The sequence below is a fragment of the Galeopterus variegatus genome, unplaced genomic scaffold, assembly GCF_000696425.1.
Source record: "Galeopterus variegatus unplaced genomic scaffold, G_variegatus-3.0.2 Scaffold4360, whole genome shotgun sequence".
NCBI lineage: Eukaryota > Metazoa > Chordata > Mammalia > Dermoptera > Cynocephalidae > Galeopterus > Galeopterus variegatus.
Window position 1 is genome coordinate 165907 of NW_007730471.1, and position 19395 is coordinate 185301.

Below are 19395 nucleotides of genomic sequence, written 5' to 3' on the forward strand. Positions count from 1 at the left end.
TTGAGCCTTAAATCAGTGTCTAGTTTTAAGACAGTGGGGACACTGAAGCAGATTTTCTCCTAATGAGTAGTTAAGTGGCACAGAAGGGGAGGCCAAGGAGTCATCCCAGAGTACGGAGCTCCTTAAGAAGAGGAAGAGATAATAAGAAAGATATACATAAGGAAAGAGGACACTGTAACTGGTGGCTGCATGTGAGTAAGGAAGCTTCAGCTGGAACAATTCAGTGTTCAAGTATGAAAAAGGTAAGAAATCTAATGAAAGCTAAGGAAATGGAGCATGGAGAAAGAAGGGATTTTTTAAAGAGTTAATTAACACAACAGAAAGGGAGCTTGCAAATGAGAGAACCTTCATGTAGATTTTGGCCTGACTGTCTACAAAATATTTTTTGCAAGTAATGGTTCTCTTAATAATAGACTATATATTTTGTTTTGAACTTTAGAATTCCATTGTGGCATGGCACTAAGTTATATGCCTACCACCCCCAAATCTCCTATGTCCTCAATATTTAGAAACAAGCAGAAACTCTTTGTCAGAAACTAAACAGATTTTGTTTTGAACTTTAGAATTCCATTGTGGCATGGCACTAAGTTATATGCCTACCACCCCAAATCTCCTATGTCCTCAATATTTAGAAACAAGCAGAAACTCTTTGTCAGAAACTAAACAGGACTTTGTGTGTGTGTGTGTGTGTGTGTGTGTTTAGAAGAATTAATGAATTCAAGGGAATGGAAATAGATGTTAGAAATAAAAATGTGGTTATCTCGCTACAGTTAAGAAAATTATCAAATGATCCCTTTTTGCTGGGTCTTATAAAATATGTAATACTTAAGCACACTGAAGTTTTAAAGTTAGCTGCTTATATTGTACAAAGGTATTTTTGGCTTTTTAAAGGTTATTTTCCTACATTAAGAAAACTTTTCTTACATTAAAAACTTTTATTATGACTCAGGTTTTGTGTCTATGTATAGACACACATACATAGGAGGCGTTTTTCTTTGCACATTTGTTTTGCACAGCTAAAGTAATGAGGTTAAATAATGCCCAGGTATGCAGGTCAATTGACCTTTACAATAGCTAGATTAAAGAAAGCATTTGACAAATGGACAAAAGAAATCACATTGTATTTCTTTGTATCTCTCTGTCCCTCTCACCTTTCCCCAGCTGTCTACTACAGAATCTTCCTTACTTAGTCAGGAAATCTTATGTAATTTTTTGGAGAGTCCATAAAAAACCACGATGAAACTCTCAGGAACTCTAAAGCACTTCCCATATTTGCTAGAAAGGTAAATTATTTTCAGAACGTACTGTTGAAATAAATTTTATTTTCAATACTTATAGGGTCTTTCCAGTCACTCTTATTGGTCTTGAATGTGGAAAAGGCAACTGATTCAGGTCAGTAAGGGGTGCTGTATGTTAAGTTTTACTTGAGGAAATTTGGCTTTAGCTTTGATGACACCTAGTGTCTATGGAATGCAATAAATGCTTAATACTTCTGCTTTATGATATTTTAGCATTTCTCTTTAATATCCTCAACTACATTTTCCTCCTTCAAAATTCTACCCTTATTATTATCTGTTTTAAATGAACAGAAGAGAAAGATAAATGATAGGCAGATACACTAGATATTTTTTGTTTGAAGAGCCAATCAAGTTTCTCTTCGTACTTAGTGTATAGAGGACTAAAGGAAGCTTAAGGATAATGACATTGTCTTCATATGAAGGAGGAATTTTTTCCAAGTTTAGTGGAAAATCAGAGGTAAAGCTAATGAATTCTGTTTGTAAATTTTAAAGACCATCACATATGATCTTGAAAAATTAAGGTTATTGCAAGGTGACTGTACATTATTGCAAGTACTATAGTTTTATTTTTGCCACTTTATAACCACCTAAGAGCACCCCAACCCAAGTAAACAATAATATGAACTATGGTCTCCTATTCAGAGAGGAAATATTAAAGTAACAGAAGCAATTAAAAAAAAAAGACAGTAGTAGGTTTTCAATTGGTTGGTTAAGAATTGTAAGTAAAAAGATACTAGATACTATGTCTTTAGGGGTTTTTTTAAGTACCCATGAAAATTACTTTTTCATTTTGTAGACTATTTGATAACTGATTACTTTTGACCTCAGTTATTTTGGGGCATAATCCTTTTATTACTCTATAAAGAAGTTCTAATTCCACCTACATAAATTAATATTTTCCCATATGCCAATCACATACACACACAAATTTTCCATTTTTCATTTGAGTGTTATAATTAGGTTAGTGAAATATTTCACTCTTCTGTAAGTTTAAGAAAAATTCCTAAGCAGTTATGCAAATTTGGGTCATTACTTTAGTAAAATGAAGACAGTTTCTGGACTTTATGATATCTGACTTCACTACCATATGTGCAGCACAACAGTGACATCTTAAGGCCAAGTAACCAGAGCTCCTTTGGCCAGAGAAAAAACCTTGAATTGGGATCTGACTTCAAAGAAATTCCATTATATTATCAAGCAGTTTTCAGATTTGCAATATGCAATTGGTAGATAAAGTGCTTCTTCATTTATAAATTCTTTTGCAGGTCTGTGAACATTTTAATGTGCATTAGTAAACACTGACATTTTACATAGACATGTTGTATATTAATGCATGCATTTCACTGCATAGTTTATTGACACTCCCCTTGTAAAGCTTTTATGAAAGAACCAACAAGCCACAGCAGTATAGCAAAAGAGGCTTAATCTTTATAAATTGGGGCCTTTTCTGTCTCTTTGCTAGCCTAGGTGGTTGTATACAAATTTGGGTGGGAGGGGGCAGGAAACACCTGTTAACATTTAAGGTTTTCTACTTGGGTGTACTCTAGCCAATTCGAAACAAATTGCTTACTTTAATAAAAAAAATTTTACCATTTTTTAAAAAAATTAAATCATAACATGTTTAATTGAAATGGCTGTATTGTAATTAATATTTTGAGATAATTGTGATTTTGAGCTTAAATTATATATAAAAATTGTTTTTTTATGTGTTAAAAAGGAATACTGTATCACAATTAACAGTACTTTTTAGTTGAACTACATATTGATGTAAATAAAACAGAATGAAGACATATTTACTACTTTATTAACATAGATTGTGAGTGTACTTAATGGGTTTTTTTGCAGTATGAGACCATAACAACCTTGAAAGCTGCTTCATTTTACGTGTAAAAAAGTCCTATGAATCTATATTTTAAATTTACTGAATCTGTGAAATTAATTACTTTGTCAGTTAATTTGCAAATGCAAGTTGTATTCTCCAGTTTTATGTATTGACTCGAATCGGTAAAGGTGTACAATGTGATTAGAATGCATTTTGAAGATGCTTTCTGTACAGATTACAAAATACAGGGACTAAAATAATGCTGTGCAGTGTATAGCAGAGCCATTTTTCGGCTTTGATGTACTCAACTTTTTCAGTATTTAAAAAAAGTGTTTTGAATAACATAAAAGTCTCTTTATTGTATAAATAATAAAATGTCACCTATTGTAAAGTGTCTTTTGTTCACTATCAAAGCATTACTCAGTAACAGAGTTGTGATATAAGAAGGACATGTTTCTTTTAAAACAAAAAGTCTAGTCCGTATTTGAAAATGTAACTTTTATTATGAACATATAGTATATATCTTTATTAATGATTTTTTTTCATAATATAAGCATGCCTCAGTCATCCAAAAAACTATCTACCTACCTATCTATATAAATTGATATACATGCTACTGAATGGGCTACCTACTAGAATCATATGCTAAATGTTATAATGACTGATCAACCTACTTCTGATAATTCTGGTGTAAACAAAAACATTTATATTTGGTTTTTATTAAATGAAGTTTTTCTTCATCAAATTTCCTTTTAGAAAATTACTACATGACTGCAAGTTTAGAAGCAAATTTTAAAATTAAGGTGCTGGAAATAAAAAGATGCACGAGGTTGGATTAAAACACACCCAAAGAGTAGATTAGGTATACAAATATCTGCTTAATAAATGTACATACAAAGTATATTTAAATATTTCTATATGGTATATGTTATTAGTTGCTTTCTGTTGCTGTTATCTATGGAATTAATAAGATAAGGGTTTCAATACTTTTTTTAAGGAACAAAAGGCATTTTTAAATACAAACACTCACTAAGGGGAAAATATGGAGATTCAATATCTTTAATTCTTTTGAATCTAAAAGTAGTAGATTATCATATGGAAACAATACCAAGACATCATTTTTAAAAAATTGTCAAGTTTGAAATTCAAAATTGTGAGAGCAGTTATAACAACACTTTCCCTATTTTCTCCAACAATTATATCTAGAATAGTATTTCTGTGCCATAGCAACCCTAAAGAAATGATTTTATAAAATGGAGGAAAAGACCCACCTAATAGAAAAGAAATATTTCTACTAGATTTAAACAAAAGCAAAACAGTGAACGTTACTTTAAAGCATGTACTGAGAGCAACCACATTACAAAAGTCCTATCGTGGGTAATGAAAAGTCTTATTTTTTTTAAATGCCAAATAGTATTCAACAACATTCAATTCAATTTTATATCTAATAAAAAGATAGAAATTGAATAGTCATAGACGAGTCAATTGATCACATTTTATGGAATACAAAAAGAAACAAGGGGAAACAGAAAACCCAGTTCTACAAAAAGGCTCTGTTATTATAAAAATATTAAAGCACATTAAATAAAAATTTACTTTTAAAGAAATTGTTTGCTATGTTAGAAGTGAATCAAAGTGAGTGGAATAAATCCGCTGCAACACATTCAAAACAAATGTATGAACACTATATGTGATTATCACCATTATAAATGTACCCAATGCCTTGAAAAATGTTAAAAGTTGTCAATGTAGAAATATTTGGTGGTAGTGATGATGGCCCAGGCAAATTATATCAATGGCTCGATGATACTGGGAAGCTATAAGATCAATTATAGCAACCATCTTTAGGATGATACTAAAATAATGTTATATCCTTCTAAGAATGAACAAGACCAGGAATATAAAACAACTCAAGTAGGAATTCGGTCTCTCAAATATTCCAGTATAGCAGCTGTTCCTTTCACTAATATGGCTGCTCGAGGGACACGGAATGGATTTCCATCTAGTAGTAACGTTCTAAACAAAAGAGAGAAATTGAGAACTTAAACATTTTTCATAAACAAAGGTTTTCTTCTAATTTCATTTGCAATTTTATAAATAAAACTTGTGTATTTTTTTTTATTTGTCCCATTTCAAATCTGAGCATTTAAACAGTGGAATTGTATAACTATAATAATAACCAAAACAACATTAGTTGAACATTTATTATGTGAAAGATACTGTGCTAAGTAATGTACATTCACTGACTCAATTCTCTTAACAATCTTATGAGGTACATATTATTCATATTCCTGTTTTATAGATGAGGAAACATAAGTTTAGGGAGGTAAAAAAGCCCTCCACCAGCTACTAAATGGTGGAGCTGTGATTTGAACTACCATTCTATCTAGCCTCACCTCAATCTTATAACGACCATATACTAAATAGCCAAATTAGATTCAGACAAATACTATATGCAAACTGACAGGTAGCCAAGCCAAGAACTATAATGTGATCAATATATCACCCGTCTTGCTTCCCCCCAAAACATTAACACATATCTGCCCTCCCTCTCCCTTGACCAAATACACATATGTATATATACATATATATATGTTTATGTGTTCTGAAATAAAGTTCAATTTAAGATTTAAGGGCTGTTGTTTTGTTTCCGTATATAATTAAGAAAATATCTTCAATTAGAAGTGACTTTTATATTAATTTTTAATAGCTTAAGTATTTATGTAAACAGAAGTCAAAGAACTCACACCACATTATACAGTTGATTTAAATTATATCTTCAAATATTTCTCTATTTCTTGGAAATTCTTTTAAAGACTTATTTTCTTGATTTCTAGAAAAAGGAGTTTATTATAGTCAATTCTCATTATTTGAGGATTCCATATTGTGAACTTGCCTACTCACTAAAACTAATTTGTAACCCCAAAATTACTATGTGTGGCACTTCCAAAGTAATTGATGGACATGCACAGGACAGCAAAAAACTTGAGTCGCCTGATGGGTATGTTTCTGGGTGAGGTAACGTTTCAGCTCTCATACTGTAAACAAATACGCTTTTTGTGGTCCATTTGCTGCCAGGTTTTTCGAATTTTCATAGTTTTTGTTGGTGATTTCACTGTTTAAAATGGCACCCATTAAAGTATAGTGCTGATGTGCTATCCAGTTTTCCTAAGCACAAATTTGTCTTATGGAGCAAATACATTTGTTAGGTAAGCTTTGTTCAGGCATGAATTATAGTGCTCTGGGCCATGATTTCAATGTTGATGAATCAACAATAATATTAAATGAGGTGTTTTTATACAAAAGCACACATAAAACAAGGTTATGTATTGATTGGTTGATGAAAATGTCACCAGGCTCTATTGCAGGAACTTAACCCTGTACTTCCCCTAGGCGCGATGGCTCATTTTTCGCTAATTCAATGTTCACAGCAACGTTATAGAACATAACTACTGTAAATAATGAGAATCAACTGTATTTGTCTCCAAGAGTTTACTAATATGAGGTACCAGAGCAGATGCCAGTGCTGTCGCAGTAAAATATGCCAAACCATTAATATGCAGTTTTCAATAATTAAATTACTTCTGACACATTCTGCTTAATTAGTTGGCTTTCCCTTGACATCTCAAACTCTCTTTATATTCACTTAACAAGCACTTACTGGGTGTTTACTATGTTCTAGACACTGGGACAACTCTTTTCTAAAGAAGGAAAAAAAAAACTGGTAAAATGAATCCAAAAATGCATGATGGGAAATCAGAGTAGGGATTAATTCTGTTTAGAGAACAGGGAAAATTTTCAAAGGTATATTTAAGTTGATTATTGATGAAAGCACGGTAAAGACATCTGAGGCTGAGGGAAAAACAAACGTAAAGACTGAGAAAAATCATGCTGGGCTTGAAATAGAATGGTGGTAGTCTATAATCAGATTTTGAAAAAATTCTATATGCAAAGCTAAGGAGTTTATATTTCCCTCACATTTTAATGCAACAGAGTTTCAGGTTATAAACACACACAATGACGAGAAAAGTACCACTATATTTGTACATATATTATACCATATAAACAAAGCTAAACAATATATTTGGTAAAATTTAAAAAACAAAATTTAGATTCTTGATTTCATTACCTGTTATTTTTAACAGAACATTAAATCTGTTTTTCAACTTCCTGCAATATTATCTCAACAAGAAAAAAATAATCACTTCAACAAATCCATCAAATAAATTTTTAAAATTCAACTGAATAGTGTAGTTACCTTAAGTTCACACAATTGCCAAGCTCTGGTGGAATTTGTAGTAGGTCATTATTTTGAAGGTCCAATGTGGTCAGATTTTCCATTGTCTTCATTTTCAGAGGGTCCAGAGATCCAACCTGATTGTTACTAATCAGAATTGTTTCAAGTGTGGGGATACGATACAGAACTTCAGGTAGCATTTTGAACCTATTAATACACGAGTAGAACATCTAAATATACTAGAACCTGAGGTCAAATTTGTTCCTTAAAATAGATGACTTTAAGTTTGAAATCATGAAATAATGCTTTTTTTAGTGTATGCTACTTTATATTTGGTATAAGTCCTATATCTGAATTTTCCAGAAAATGAAGAAAATGGATTAATTTTGGAAACTTTGAAATACACTTTAAGTGGACAGACTTGTAACAGTTACTATTTATTGTATAAAATCAAAAGAAGTTCAGAATAAATTCTCCCATTTTTTCTGTTCACATGAAGGAGACAAGGAAATCCTCCTGACACTCTCTGTATAATGTCTCCATGTTGGTATTCTTTCTTAATTCATTTTTACTTCTTATGAACAGAATCACTGCAGTACATTAAGGTAAATTAGGGATTTATATCTTGCTTTGACAGAGGCTTCCAAAATGCATGCACTTTGGGTAAAAAGATGACAAACTAGTATAGACTGCTGGCGTCCTTGTCCAAACCAACTCTGAAGAACCAGAAGAGAGATGGGAAAGGCTGATGGCTCTCAGAGCAATATTCCCAGTAAATACAAAATCCTTACCCCAAAGGGGACAGAGGCTGGCACAGTTTTAGTGTGAGGTAAACTGCAGCCTAGACTAGAAAAGACAAGGATGGGCTGGCTGAATGATAGCCTTATGGCTGTGGCCTTTTCATTTCCCCACAATGCCCTTTCTTTGCTGCCTTGGTGTAAAAAAGCAATAGTGAAGAGTAAATTCAAGGTAGCTCTGAAGTTCCAGTGGGACTGGAGAGCCAATAAGGAGGAATACAGATGGACCCAATGTCCCCTAAGTAGCCTCTCTTCTTCTCTCACCCCAACTCATGAATGAAGTAATTATAAAAGATGTAGCTCACCTGTTAACACAGACATTAGGGCTAGCTTTTGCCACCTCCCCAAAGACATTACTTACAATGCAATTGATAGCTCAATAGACAACTCAATAGATACCTGATAGGTCAATTCACAAGTAAAAATTAGGAGAGATCTGAGAAGTACATATATTTTTAAATAATGACAATAATGACATAACCTATACACGAGAAAGCACAAATAACGGAGTAGACAGAACAAAAATTAAAATAAGTTATTTTAACATCACTCTGCATTAGCTTCCTCATCTGTAAATGAGGAAAAATAATATTGCTAAGTGTATACACTTGAATAAGGGTTGAATGAATATATTCAAAGATCTTAAGACATTATCTGGGTTACCAGAATCAATTTTCATCACAGAAAACAATACAACATAGTTAAGGGCCCAACTTTTGGAGTCAAACCCCTGGCCTCAATCCCAGCTCTATATATTTACTATCTATGCACACCTTAGGTGAGTTTTTTAACTTCTAATCCTTAATTTTTAAGTGGACATAATAACAGAACCTACCATATAGGATTTCTGTAAGGAGGAGATAATACAAGCAAAGTACTTAGTACAGTGCCAGCAAATAATAAGCTCCTAATTATTATTAGCTATCCTTAATTATCTGCAGTATCTTAATAGTAGCTGCAGAATAAAATCTAAGTTTCATTTAGCATAAAAAGCTCTTAAAGGGCTAACTACCGCTTACATGCCAAACTCATCTGTTACTTCTCCTCCCCTACCTCCTCACTTTATGCTCCAAGGAATATTGAACTTCGTGATGTTTCCCAAACATGCCGTGTTCTCACATCTCTGTACCTTAACACACTCTATTTGCTCTAATTGGAATGAACTCTCCTTGTGTGCCTGGCAAATGTCTGTCTATTTTTCAAGCCTTAGTTTCAATGCTATCTCCTCTACCTTCAGGTAATCTCAGAAGACACCTTTTCCTATGCACAATGCTTCCATTATATCAATTACAATTATTTACATATTTGTTTTCCTTCTAGACTACAGACTTCTCAAAACAGCAAAAAAGAACAAATAATCTGCTAGACCTCAACTGTGAGAATTCCAAGAAAGCAATATCACTTTCAATTCTAAGTAGAACTAAATGAAAATAAAATCTGTATATTGTTTTCTCTAGTAAGAAACACCTACATATTTTCCACAGAATAACCATTAGAATTAACTGTTCTCTCTCTTACCTATTAAAAGAAAGATTGATCATTTGTAGTCTTATCAATGATTCCATTTCTTCAGGCAAGGAATTTAAAAAATTGTTCCTAAATTAGAAATAAAAATAGATGACTTACAAAGTTTGAAAATTTTTACAAGTTAATTGATAGTTAAAATGTTAAGCAGAAAAAAAAATTATGAACATCAGTTTGTCAGTCCTTGATCTGATCTCATTAAGGCTGAGTCCTGAGAATTCTGAATCAGTCAGCTGCCTCAAGTATTTGGTTATGTGCCAAATCCTAATAATACCAATATGCAACCAACTGATAAAACAACCAACTCTTTAATAACAGACTGAACAGGGTAATAAACACTAAACTAATTCCTCAACTCCTTCAAACTGGGTTCAGCAATACTTCCCAATCAGGGCCCTTTAGATCATGTCTGTGATACCACATGAAATAAATATTCTATTGGTGATAAAACATATGTCTTGCATGCAGACATGAAGTTCTACTTCAAGAAGTGAAAAATTAAAGGAAAAAATGAAACAGGGAGTTAAAGAGATTCTATGTTTAGAAACTTGGAGCTTTCTATTCTATAAATACTATGCAAGTCCATTTCTACTCTAAGTTGAGAATTTCAATTCCTACCATGCATATTTTTTTAGAACTTACAATGAAACACGGCAGTAAAGAGAATCTTGTTTACTGTTGGAAGATTCTGGGAGCAATCTTAGAGGAAAGGTTATCAAGAAGGTAGAAGAATTTGAGAGTCAGCTTTCAATTCCTACCATGCATATTTTTTTAGAACTTACAATGAAACACGGCAGTAAAGAGAATATTGTTTACTGTTGGAAGATTCTGGGAGCAATCTTAGAGGAAAGGTTATCAAGAAGGTAGAAGAATTTGAGAGTCAGTGTAACTACTAATAATAGAAAATATTTGTGAGAAAATTATTCTCTACTAGATGGCTACCTAGTATAACCAAATAACTTTCTCCAGTCTATTTCTCTGGGTTCATAAGTCAAGCCTAATATGTAAGAGTCATATTTTATACAGTGCAACCTATATTCTTTTTTCTTTTCTTTCTACTTTTCTCCAGTTATTGTCTGTATTAAGTTGTGTTCAATAACTCACTGCTGACTTCTATTCTTTTTCTAGAGAGTCTCACACTTACTGATAGCAGACATGAAAGCAGATTTTGGTCACTTTAATTAGAAACTTCCAGGTATGGTTATAGACAGAGGGGGGCGCACGCGCGTGCACGCACACGCGCACACACACACACACACAGAGAAAACAAGAACAAAAAAAAGTAGAGACAGAAGCAATGGGGATATGGATTCATTCCCTCTGCTCTGTTAATAGCGAATTAAAATGTGGTTTTACAGTTTTGCCAGTGTAATTGTTCCTCAAAAATAGAAGCAATTCCACATCTAATAGGAGCAGGATATTAGTAGATTTGCTTTAGGCCCATAAGTAAAAAATTTTCATCTCTATAGGAAGAACAACTCCTCAAAGAGATATAACTTAGTTTACTGCTATTTGACTATTGTTTGAGCAACACAAGAGGAGATACACTTTAAATAAACTAAAAACACACCTACTAACACTATAAAAGCACAAAAAAGCCTAGGCAATAGAGATGTAGTTTACAAATAAAATTTTAAAGCCCAAGCAAATAAATGCCTTTCTAACCCTGAGACATAATATTACCTTTAAAGAACTGTGACACTTCTGATCCCATCACTTCAACTTGAACATATTTAAAGTTCCTATTACTTCTGCAGAGCCTTAAACAGTTTCTTTTCTTTTTGTTGCTACTCATAGTGGTCTTTCTCTTAATTTCTGGTTTTTTTTAAAGTCAAGCAATAATATCAATAAATACCTGAGATCTAAAAAAGTCAATTTTTGAAGCATACATAACTCCAAGGATATAAAAGAAAGCTTATTAAAACTGAGATTGACATCAGAAACCATTTCCTTCAGTTCTGCAATCCTGAAACAAAAATAGTTTTTAAATGTTAGCACTACAAGCAGATCCTAAGGGGAAAAAATCCTGTATTAATTCTGTTAATTATTATTTTCTGTAGTTTTTACTTTTTCACAAAAATTTCAATGGCTTTGGATGTGTAACTGACCAAAAAAAATTTTTTTAAGCCTTGCTATTATCTAAGAGTTACTATTTGACCTTAAATGTATGTTGAAGTTTAATTTACAAATACATTTATTTTGCATCTAAACCAATTATGGCATAAAGGAGAAAAATCAAATGTAGGCAATGTTTTTACATTTCAGTCTGTTAATAATTTGAATCCATAAAATAAATTGTTAGATACATATCCTGCAACATAAAACAATACCATCTGTATCTGGGTACTTCACAATGTTTTTTTTAAACATGATATGGCAACTTTTTAAATAGTATTTGTTAACCAGATTATCATTACGTTTAATCATGATTATAAGAAAACATTAAGTCAGTATCTAGGTTTGGCAAGTGTCACCACTAATCAGCTTAAGTTAAAGATTTAAAGATGAAGATTTAAAACGTTTCTAAATAAGCCTAATCAAGCACAATAGTTTTAATTACGTTATTAATTTGATTTGCCAAGAAATGAAAGTTAAAATAACAAATTATCTTTTGTCTATCATATTAGCAAAGAAAAAATATCAAATGCTGTGCTGAAGATGAAGTGAAAGAGAAAATGAATTAGTACGTGTAACTGATAAAATTTTTTTGGAAAGTTTTTGGATATATTTATCAAGAGTAATACTCTTTGACTTGGTAATTTTTCTGGAAATCTGGCCTTAAAAGATTTAAAAAGTATCATTTACAATGTACAATTACTTACAACAAATAAACCAGTCAAGATACAAATTGTACGTATAATTCCAAATGGGAATGAGCTTAAAATAAAATATGTCATGCAATTAACAGAATAAATCATTGATGGGATTGTAACTGATATGGCCCTTCATTCAACCCCAAATTTTATGAATACATATTATTTTTATAATGAGAAAATATGGTGAAAAGTATGAATTGTGAATTAAAAATTTAAGAATGAGAGAAAGTAGTTTAGAAACTTTCTAGAGAGCTGGCTGGTTAGCTCAGCTGGTTGGAGTGCAGTGTTATAACCCCAGGGTCAAGAGTTCAGATTCTTGTTCTGGCCAGCCACCAAAAAAAAAAAAAAGAAAAGAAAAAAGAAAACTCTAGAGCAAAGGTATGTCTTTACTATCTTTCGTCTTTGTCTTTCTAAGTTGCTAAAAATGTGAGACAACAGTGTGGTAACAGAATAACATACTGTTTTGCATAAGAAGGACCAGGTTGTGGGATAAAATGAGAAAGTAAATAATGTGATGTCTCTTAAATCACTCGATCTTTATTTGCAATTAACTAGTTTGATCCAGGACTCCCCAATATTTAAATATTTTATGAGAATTATGTCATTTAACTCTTATAAATGAATACTATTATTCCTTAATAATTCTAATACCTCTTTTCCAAGTTTAAAATGTAAAAGAAAAAGAAACAAAGTCTTAAAAAAGCCTATATACCTCTCAGAACAAAGGATAAAAGTGTCTCAGGAAATACTTAACAACATTTCTCTAAACCCCTTAATATTAATAATACAAGAATTTTTTTATATACTTTCATATTAAAAAACCATGAATAACAATTTTTGTTGCAACTAAAAATGCGAATACAACTGAGAATGAGTCCCAGCTTAGTCAAAATGGCATCATCAACAGTTCTTACCTTTTCGGAATTTCACACAGCTGATTCTTACTGAAGTTAATAGAAGTGATGATGTTGCTTTTTACAGCATCAAACACTTCATCAGGAATCAAAGCTGTTTGTTTATCACTAAATGAAAAATGGTTTAAAAAATGAATCATTCTTAGCAGTCCAAAAAGGTATGATTATTACTCTTTGTTTTCAAAGGCTTTTAAAGATTTTATAAAATTTTTCAAGGCAGTTTTAAGTTTGTCAAGAATGCCACAAAAATCTGCCAATCCACAAAACATTCACTGTTAGGAGTGCAAACAACATACCGTCTTACAACACACTGTGACATACGTTCTGGGCATTCATATACACAATGTGAATAAAAACAGAGATGTATCTTCAGAGTCTAAGATATCTAGAAGTCATACAGTAAATGGAGATAGCACATTCCTCTACCTTTGAGTAGAACTAAATTTATAATTTTAAAAGCTAGCTGTTTTTTCTTAAAAAATCTATAAAAGGGATTATCTGTCAACTTACTTTGGGTATACAGTTTACTACAAGATAATAATCATTTTTAAAAGTTCAACATTATACTAAACTAATTTTAGTTTAGTAATTAAACTAAAATTTTAGTTACTAGTTTTAGTTTACTAACCCAGACCAATTTCTCTCTACTTTAGCATGTGACAAGGTTGACAGAATAGTAGTCTGAGACTAAACTATTCCTTGTTCTACCATATTGTAATTTTGAGATTTGTAATTTACTTTCCCTGAACCTCAGAGGTCTGTAAAATTAGAATCTGAAGCGCTATTCATTGTTATTTATGCCACATCTTTTGCAAATGTAGATACAAATAAGTTTCCTTTTTATTAAAATTTTCAGTAAGATTTTCAATAAAATATAAACTTATTCTTAAATGGAAGTATAGAACTCAACATTTGCAAATTTAACACTCTGTTGATGTCATAATCAGCCATTATCCCAGGCTGGCCAGTTAGGTCAATTGGTTAGAGTGTGGTGCTGATGACACCAAGGTCCAGGGTTTGATTCCTGTACTGGACAAAAAAAAAAAAAAAAAAAAAAAAAAAAATAGCCATTATCCTTACATTCTTTTTCTTACAATTATTAATGCCTAACACAAAGTTACCAACTTAAAAGAAACTTCCATGAAATGCCAAGTGAATGACTGTACAAACAAGAAAACAACATTACATATGATGTGTACTTTGGGAGAATTGTGTTAAGAAAGAATTAAGAGAAGTAAAAAAATTGACTAAGTTTCAGTTATTACGCCTTCTACTTCTGCCTTAGGGCCCCATTTTTTTCTGTGCAGATGCAGCATTTTCAACTTTTTGATCAGAAATGCTCAAGTCATGGGGAACTGATTTATGCTAATCAAAGTTGGAAGACTCATGGTATTTCAAAAACTTTAGCTGAAAGCATTTTTGCCTTGACATTGAGAATTAATTTATATTTTAAATAGGACACTCCTTTCCAATTAAAGTCTCTGAGAAAAAACAAATTACAGTAAATTTAGAATCAAAGCAACCTAAGTATATCTTTATTATGCTTTTATGATATCTGCACTTTAAAAAAGTGGGAATTGTTATCCCAAGTAAAACTGGATCAACACTACTTTACAGATTGTCTGCATGATTAAAAATAACAGCATATGTAAAGTACCTATTACAATGCCCAGCATAGAATAGGGACTCAATAAATTGTCTCCACTTAGGGTGGAAAGAATGGAAGCTAGAAAAAATAAATTCTAAGCTGAGAAATTCTAAGGCAGGAATAAAACCCGTCTTTATCAATCAGCGTATTTATAACACCTAGCATAGAATCTGACATGAGACATACTTAGTACTGACTTCCCAAATATCTACTGAATAAATAGGTAAATTATATGGAAGATATGAAATGTTAAGTTGCCATGCTCTGCAAGAAGAGAGACAAAAATATAAGTACAGAGAAGTACTACCTGTGTTAGTGTGGCAAAAGGAACTTGGTCTAGAGTAGTGATTTCTACAGACAACAAGGAGTAGCAGGCAAGAGTTGAGAACAATGTGAATAAAACACAATAAATTTGAAATGGAGACTGTATGCTGACTGCTGAGAAGGTGGTTCCTATTGACACATTAAGGATAAGAGGACAGACATTGTGATGATGGCTGTGTAGATTCTTTCTTTTTTTTTAAGCCATATAAATTATTTACTGTAGATTCTTGAATACATCTAGTCACCTATCTGACTTGAGTCTGTATTCTTTTGTATTTTCACCACAATACCTATACATGAACCAATCACTGCAAGATCTTTGACAGTAGCATCTATTTTTATTATTGTTGCCTTCAACAACACGGAAAGAATACTTGACAACCACCCTCAAACTTTGCATAGATATTTTCTTTCTCCAGTTTAATTTTAGGACTTTGTCTCAGTTTATATTCTAACATTGCAAATTGGTTCAGTTTTAATATATGGGCTACCAGGACACATTATTATTATGATATATCATTTGACTTGTATTCAGATAAATTAGCAGGGTACAACCTCTCAAGCTTTGCCTGCTAGTCAAGGTTTTTATTAACTAAATGATACTGGTTTCTTATTTACTAACATAGACAGTCTCCCCTACCACCAATATAAAATTCTTTCTAGCTGCTGCTTACTGAGTCAGAGAACTTTACTACCAATACTGTCATTGTTTTATTTTTTTGTAATAAAATATTCTTATTATAAAAATATTACTATTAAGAAAACCATCTATCTATCTCTTAAGCATAATAAACACAAATCACATAAGGAATGGGCATTTAATTTCATTATACATTTAATAGGTTTTTATTTCATCATTGTTTTTACAGTTGCTGTTATTCTAAGTCAAGTATGCTGATGAATTCTTCCTAATTGTCCTTTTTCTGAAGGGTTTTTTCCCCACATAGTTTTCTACGTATTTGGCAATGTTTAAAAAAATAAATTACATACCTATAGTCTAATATTTTTAACGTGATGATGGCATGCATATTGACTCTGGATTCACTTGGTAGTGTCATGGCAGTCTCAGTTACAGAGTCACTAGGGCTAGGTTCATCATCTGCCAAAAGAAAAGTTATATGAAACAAATAGTTATACTACAAAGTCATTTTTAAAATTCTTGATAATATGTAAAAATGGTATACATGATTTCTATACATTACTGGTGAGGATGCCTTTAGTCATATTCTTTATTTCCAATAACTCATATCTCAATGTAGAATTTAATATTTAATTAATAGAAAATAAAGTTACTATAGTATTGCTTCAAAACCTTTTAATAAATCCTACTATAAGGAAAATTAATAGTAAGAAAGAGCTTTCATAGAATAACTACAATGTCTAAGAAAAAACAATGATAAACAATCCTTCCTCTTAAGCAAAATAATATGGTCCATTAGAAGGAATTTGTTAACAAAAGAAAAATATTACTTCCCTCCAGTGTCTACCAAATAATCATACACCTATATTTTCAGTTTAGGAAACAATGAAGCTGATTATCCCATGTCACTTAAAATCTGGCAATCTGTATAATCAAGTAAATTTTTGGTACATTATATCCACTATTTTTTCTTAGCAAATGCAAGACTTTATATTCAATAGATATTTTCCTAACACGCATGCATACTCATGTTACATTTACACACCATCAACCACCTTACTAATCTTCAGAGATTAGTAACACTGTCTAACACTGCCATCGTATGGTATAAAAAAACAACAAAAAATACACATTTAAAAGAAATGGCTTTGTGGTTTTTGCAAAATGAGGCTTAAATAATCTAGAGATAAGTTAAATAAGACTATTAATTTTCAACAATCTGAAAAAGATGAAACAGTCGCAAAATTCATACACAAGAGTGAAAGGCACGCCAAAAGAAAACAAATAATTAGTAGTGTCATTAATCTTGTTTCAGCCCTGCAGGTATTCAGTAAACATTTGCTGAATATTACTAAGTATACTTCTTTTGAGTTGAGCTCATCAGTTATTCATTAATCAATAACTAAACCATTATTTCCCATGCAAATACCATATGAATACTTTATTCACAGAAGTAGCACAGAATAAATGACAAAATGTCAAAAAGAAATAAAAGACACTAAGGGAAATACTAATATCAAGTGAATGCTGTAGTATGTAGAAGTTCCCTAGTTTGGTTATATTACTTTAAAGAATATGTAATATATTGCCAAAATTACATAAGCAGAGACAATATTAATCCAGCAACAAAACCCAGTGTTATTATTTAAGTATGTATGTATATTACCATAATTATATATTAGGATAGTCTCAACAATTTTCAAAAAGCTACTTTTAATAATTTGCACCAAGGAGAATGGAAAGAGAGAGGCTATTGTCTCGGGACAGGACTGGTGTGAGAAATAGATTTATTTTTCATTATATATCTTCGCATATTGGTTGATATTTTTTAACCATGTGCATTTACTACCTTTTTAATTAAAAAACCTAAATAATAAAAATAACAAAATTTCAAATTGAAAGGGCACACTAAGTGCCAAACCCAGTGAACAAAAGTAGAACCACACCAAAGTATATGATCGTAAAATTTCAGAACAATACCAACAAAGAGATCTTATAAAAAAAAAAAAAAAAAAAAAAAAAAAAAAAAAAAAAAAAAGAGGTGAGGACAAGATGAACTCAGTCTAGTGGACAAGATAAACAGAAAAAACAAAACAGCATGATAAACACAATGATAAAATTATGTCTAAGGTATTTTTTTTGTCCTTTTTGAGACCAGCCGCACCGCGCTCAGCCAGTGAGTGCACCGACGGCCATCCCTATATAGGATCCAAACCCGCAGCGGGAGCGCTGCTGCGCTCCCGAGTGCGCCACGGGCTCGGCCCTGTCTAAGGTATTTTTATGGGAGCAGTGTGCATTGAGGATGGTTAGGAAAGCCTATACAATTTAGGAGTGCCAGGTAAAGCTCTCAAGAAAGTAACTACCTCCAAAGGGAATCAGACACTATAGGTTCTTGTCAATATTAGAACTTAAAAGAATTTGCCACTTTAACTTCTCCATTTTAATTTTTTTCATGTTTGATTTTATTATCCTCTATTATTCTTAAAACAAAAGGAACTAAGTGAATACTTGGTTTCTGAGCCAACAAGGCTAGGGGTTGGGAGAAAGGAGCAAACCTTAGGGAAACTACTAAATGTATAAGCCAGGCTTGTGGTCCTAAGGACAGAATGGATGACTACAGGAGAGAAAAGCAGGCCGAGTTTTTGAAGAATATGTGGAGCTAGTTTGGCCCCTTAGAGGGCATTTGAGAGGGGCCAAGGAGTAAAATGGCCTAAAGTGTGGACCCCAGAACAGCAACATCAGCCTCACCTGGGAACTGGTTAAAAATGCAGATTCTCAGGTTCCACCCCAAACCTACTGAATCAGAAACTCTGAGAGTGGGGCCCAGCACTCTGTGTTTTACTAAGACCTCCAGCTGATCCCAATGGACACTGAAGTTTGAGAACCACCATCCTAACCTATTTCTCTAAAAAAAGCACCCCACTCAAAACACAAATATTAAATCAGGTGATGGAGCTTGAGTATAGACAGTTTTTGCAATCAAACAAAATAATTAAGCTTAAATGTCAAGATGACATAATTGGAGTAAGCACCTGTCATAGTACGTTTGTGTTACTATAACAAAATGCCACAGCCTGGGTAATTTATAAACAATAAAAATTTATTTCTCACAGTTCTGGAGGCTGGGAAGTCTAAGATTAAGTCCTGGAATTTAGTGTCTGGTAAGGGCCGCCTTCTTGCATCCTCACATTGCAGAAGGTAGACAAGTGCCTTTTAATGACTTCCAAAAATTCAAAGATTATTTTTAAATGGTACATAACTTCATGCTTCTGGATTGTTTAGTATCCTCAAAATAAATAATTAGTTTCTACTGTCAAGTCCCCTCATTTCAGTAAAAAGTTGTTTTTATCTCATTCTACCAATATCTCTTGAATC

The 19395-nt window shown here is 32.2% G+C and overlaps 1 protein-coding gene across 1 annotated transcript; it reads right to left on the minus strand.

Moving 5' to 3' along the window:
- Positions 1–3601: 3601 nt before the first annotated feature.
- LOC103602929 (leucine-rich repeat-containing protein 40-like) lies at positions 3602–16479 on the minus strand (the record flags this gene model as incomplete). The annotated part of the gene is made up of 6 exons (XM_008587379.1): positions 3602–5136; positions 7379–7564; positions 9673–9750; positions 11534–11644; positions 13409–13516; positions 16371–16479. Coding segments are annotated over 6 exons (698 nt in total), but the record flags the coding sequence as incomplete, so codon positions are not given.
- Positions 16480–19395: the final 2916 nt, after the last annotated feature.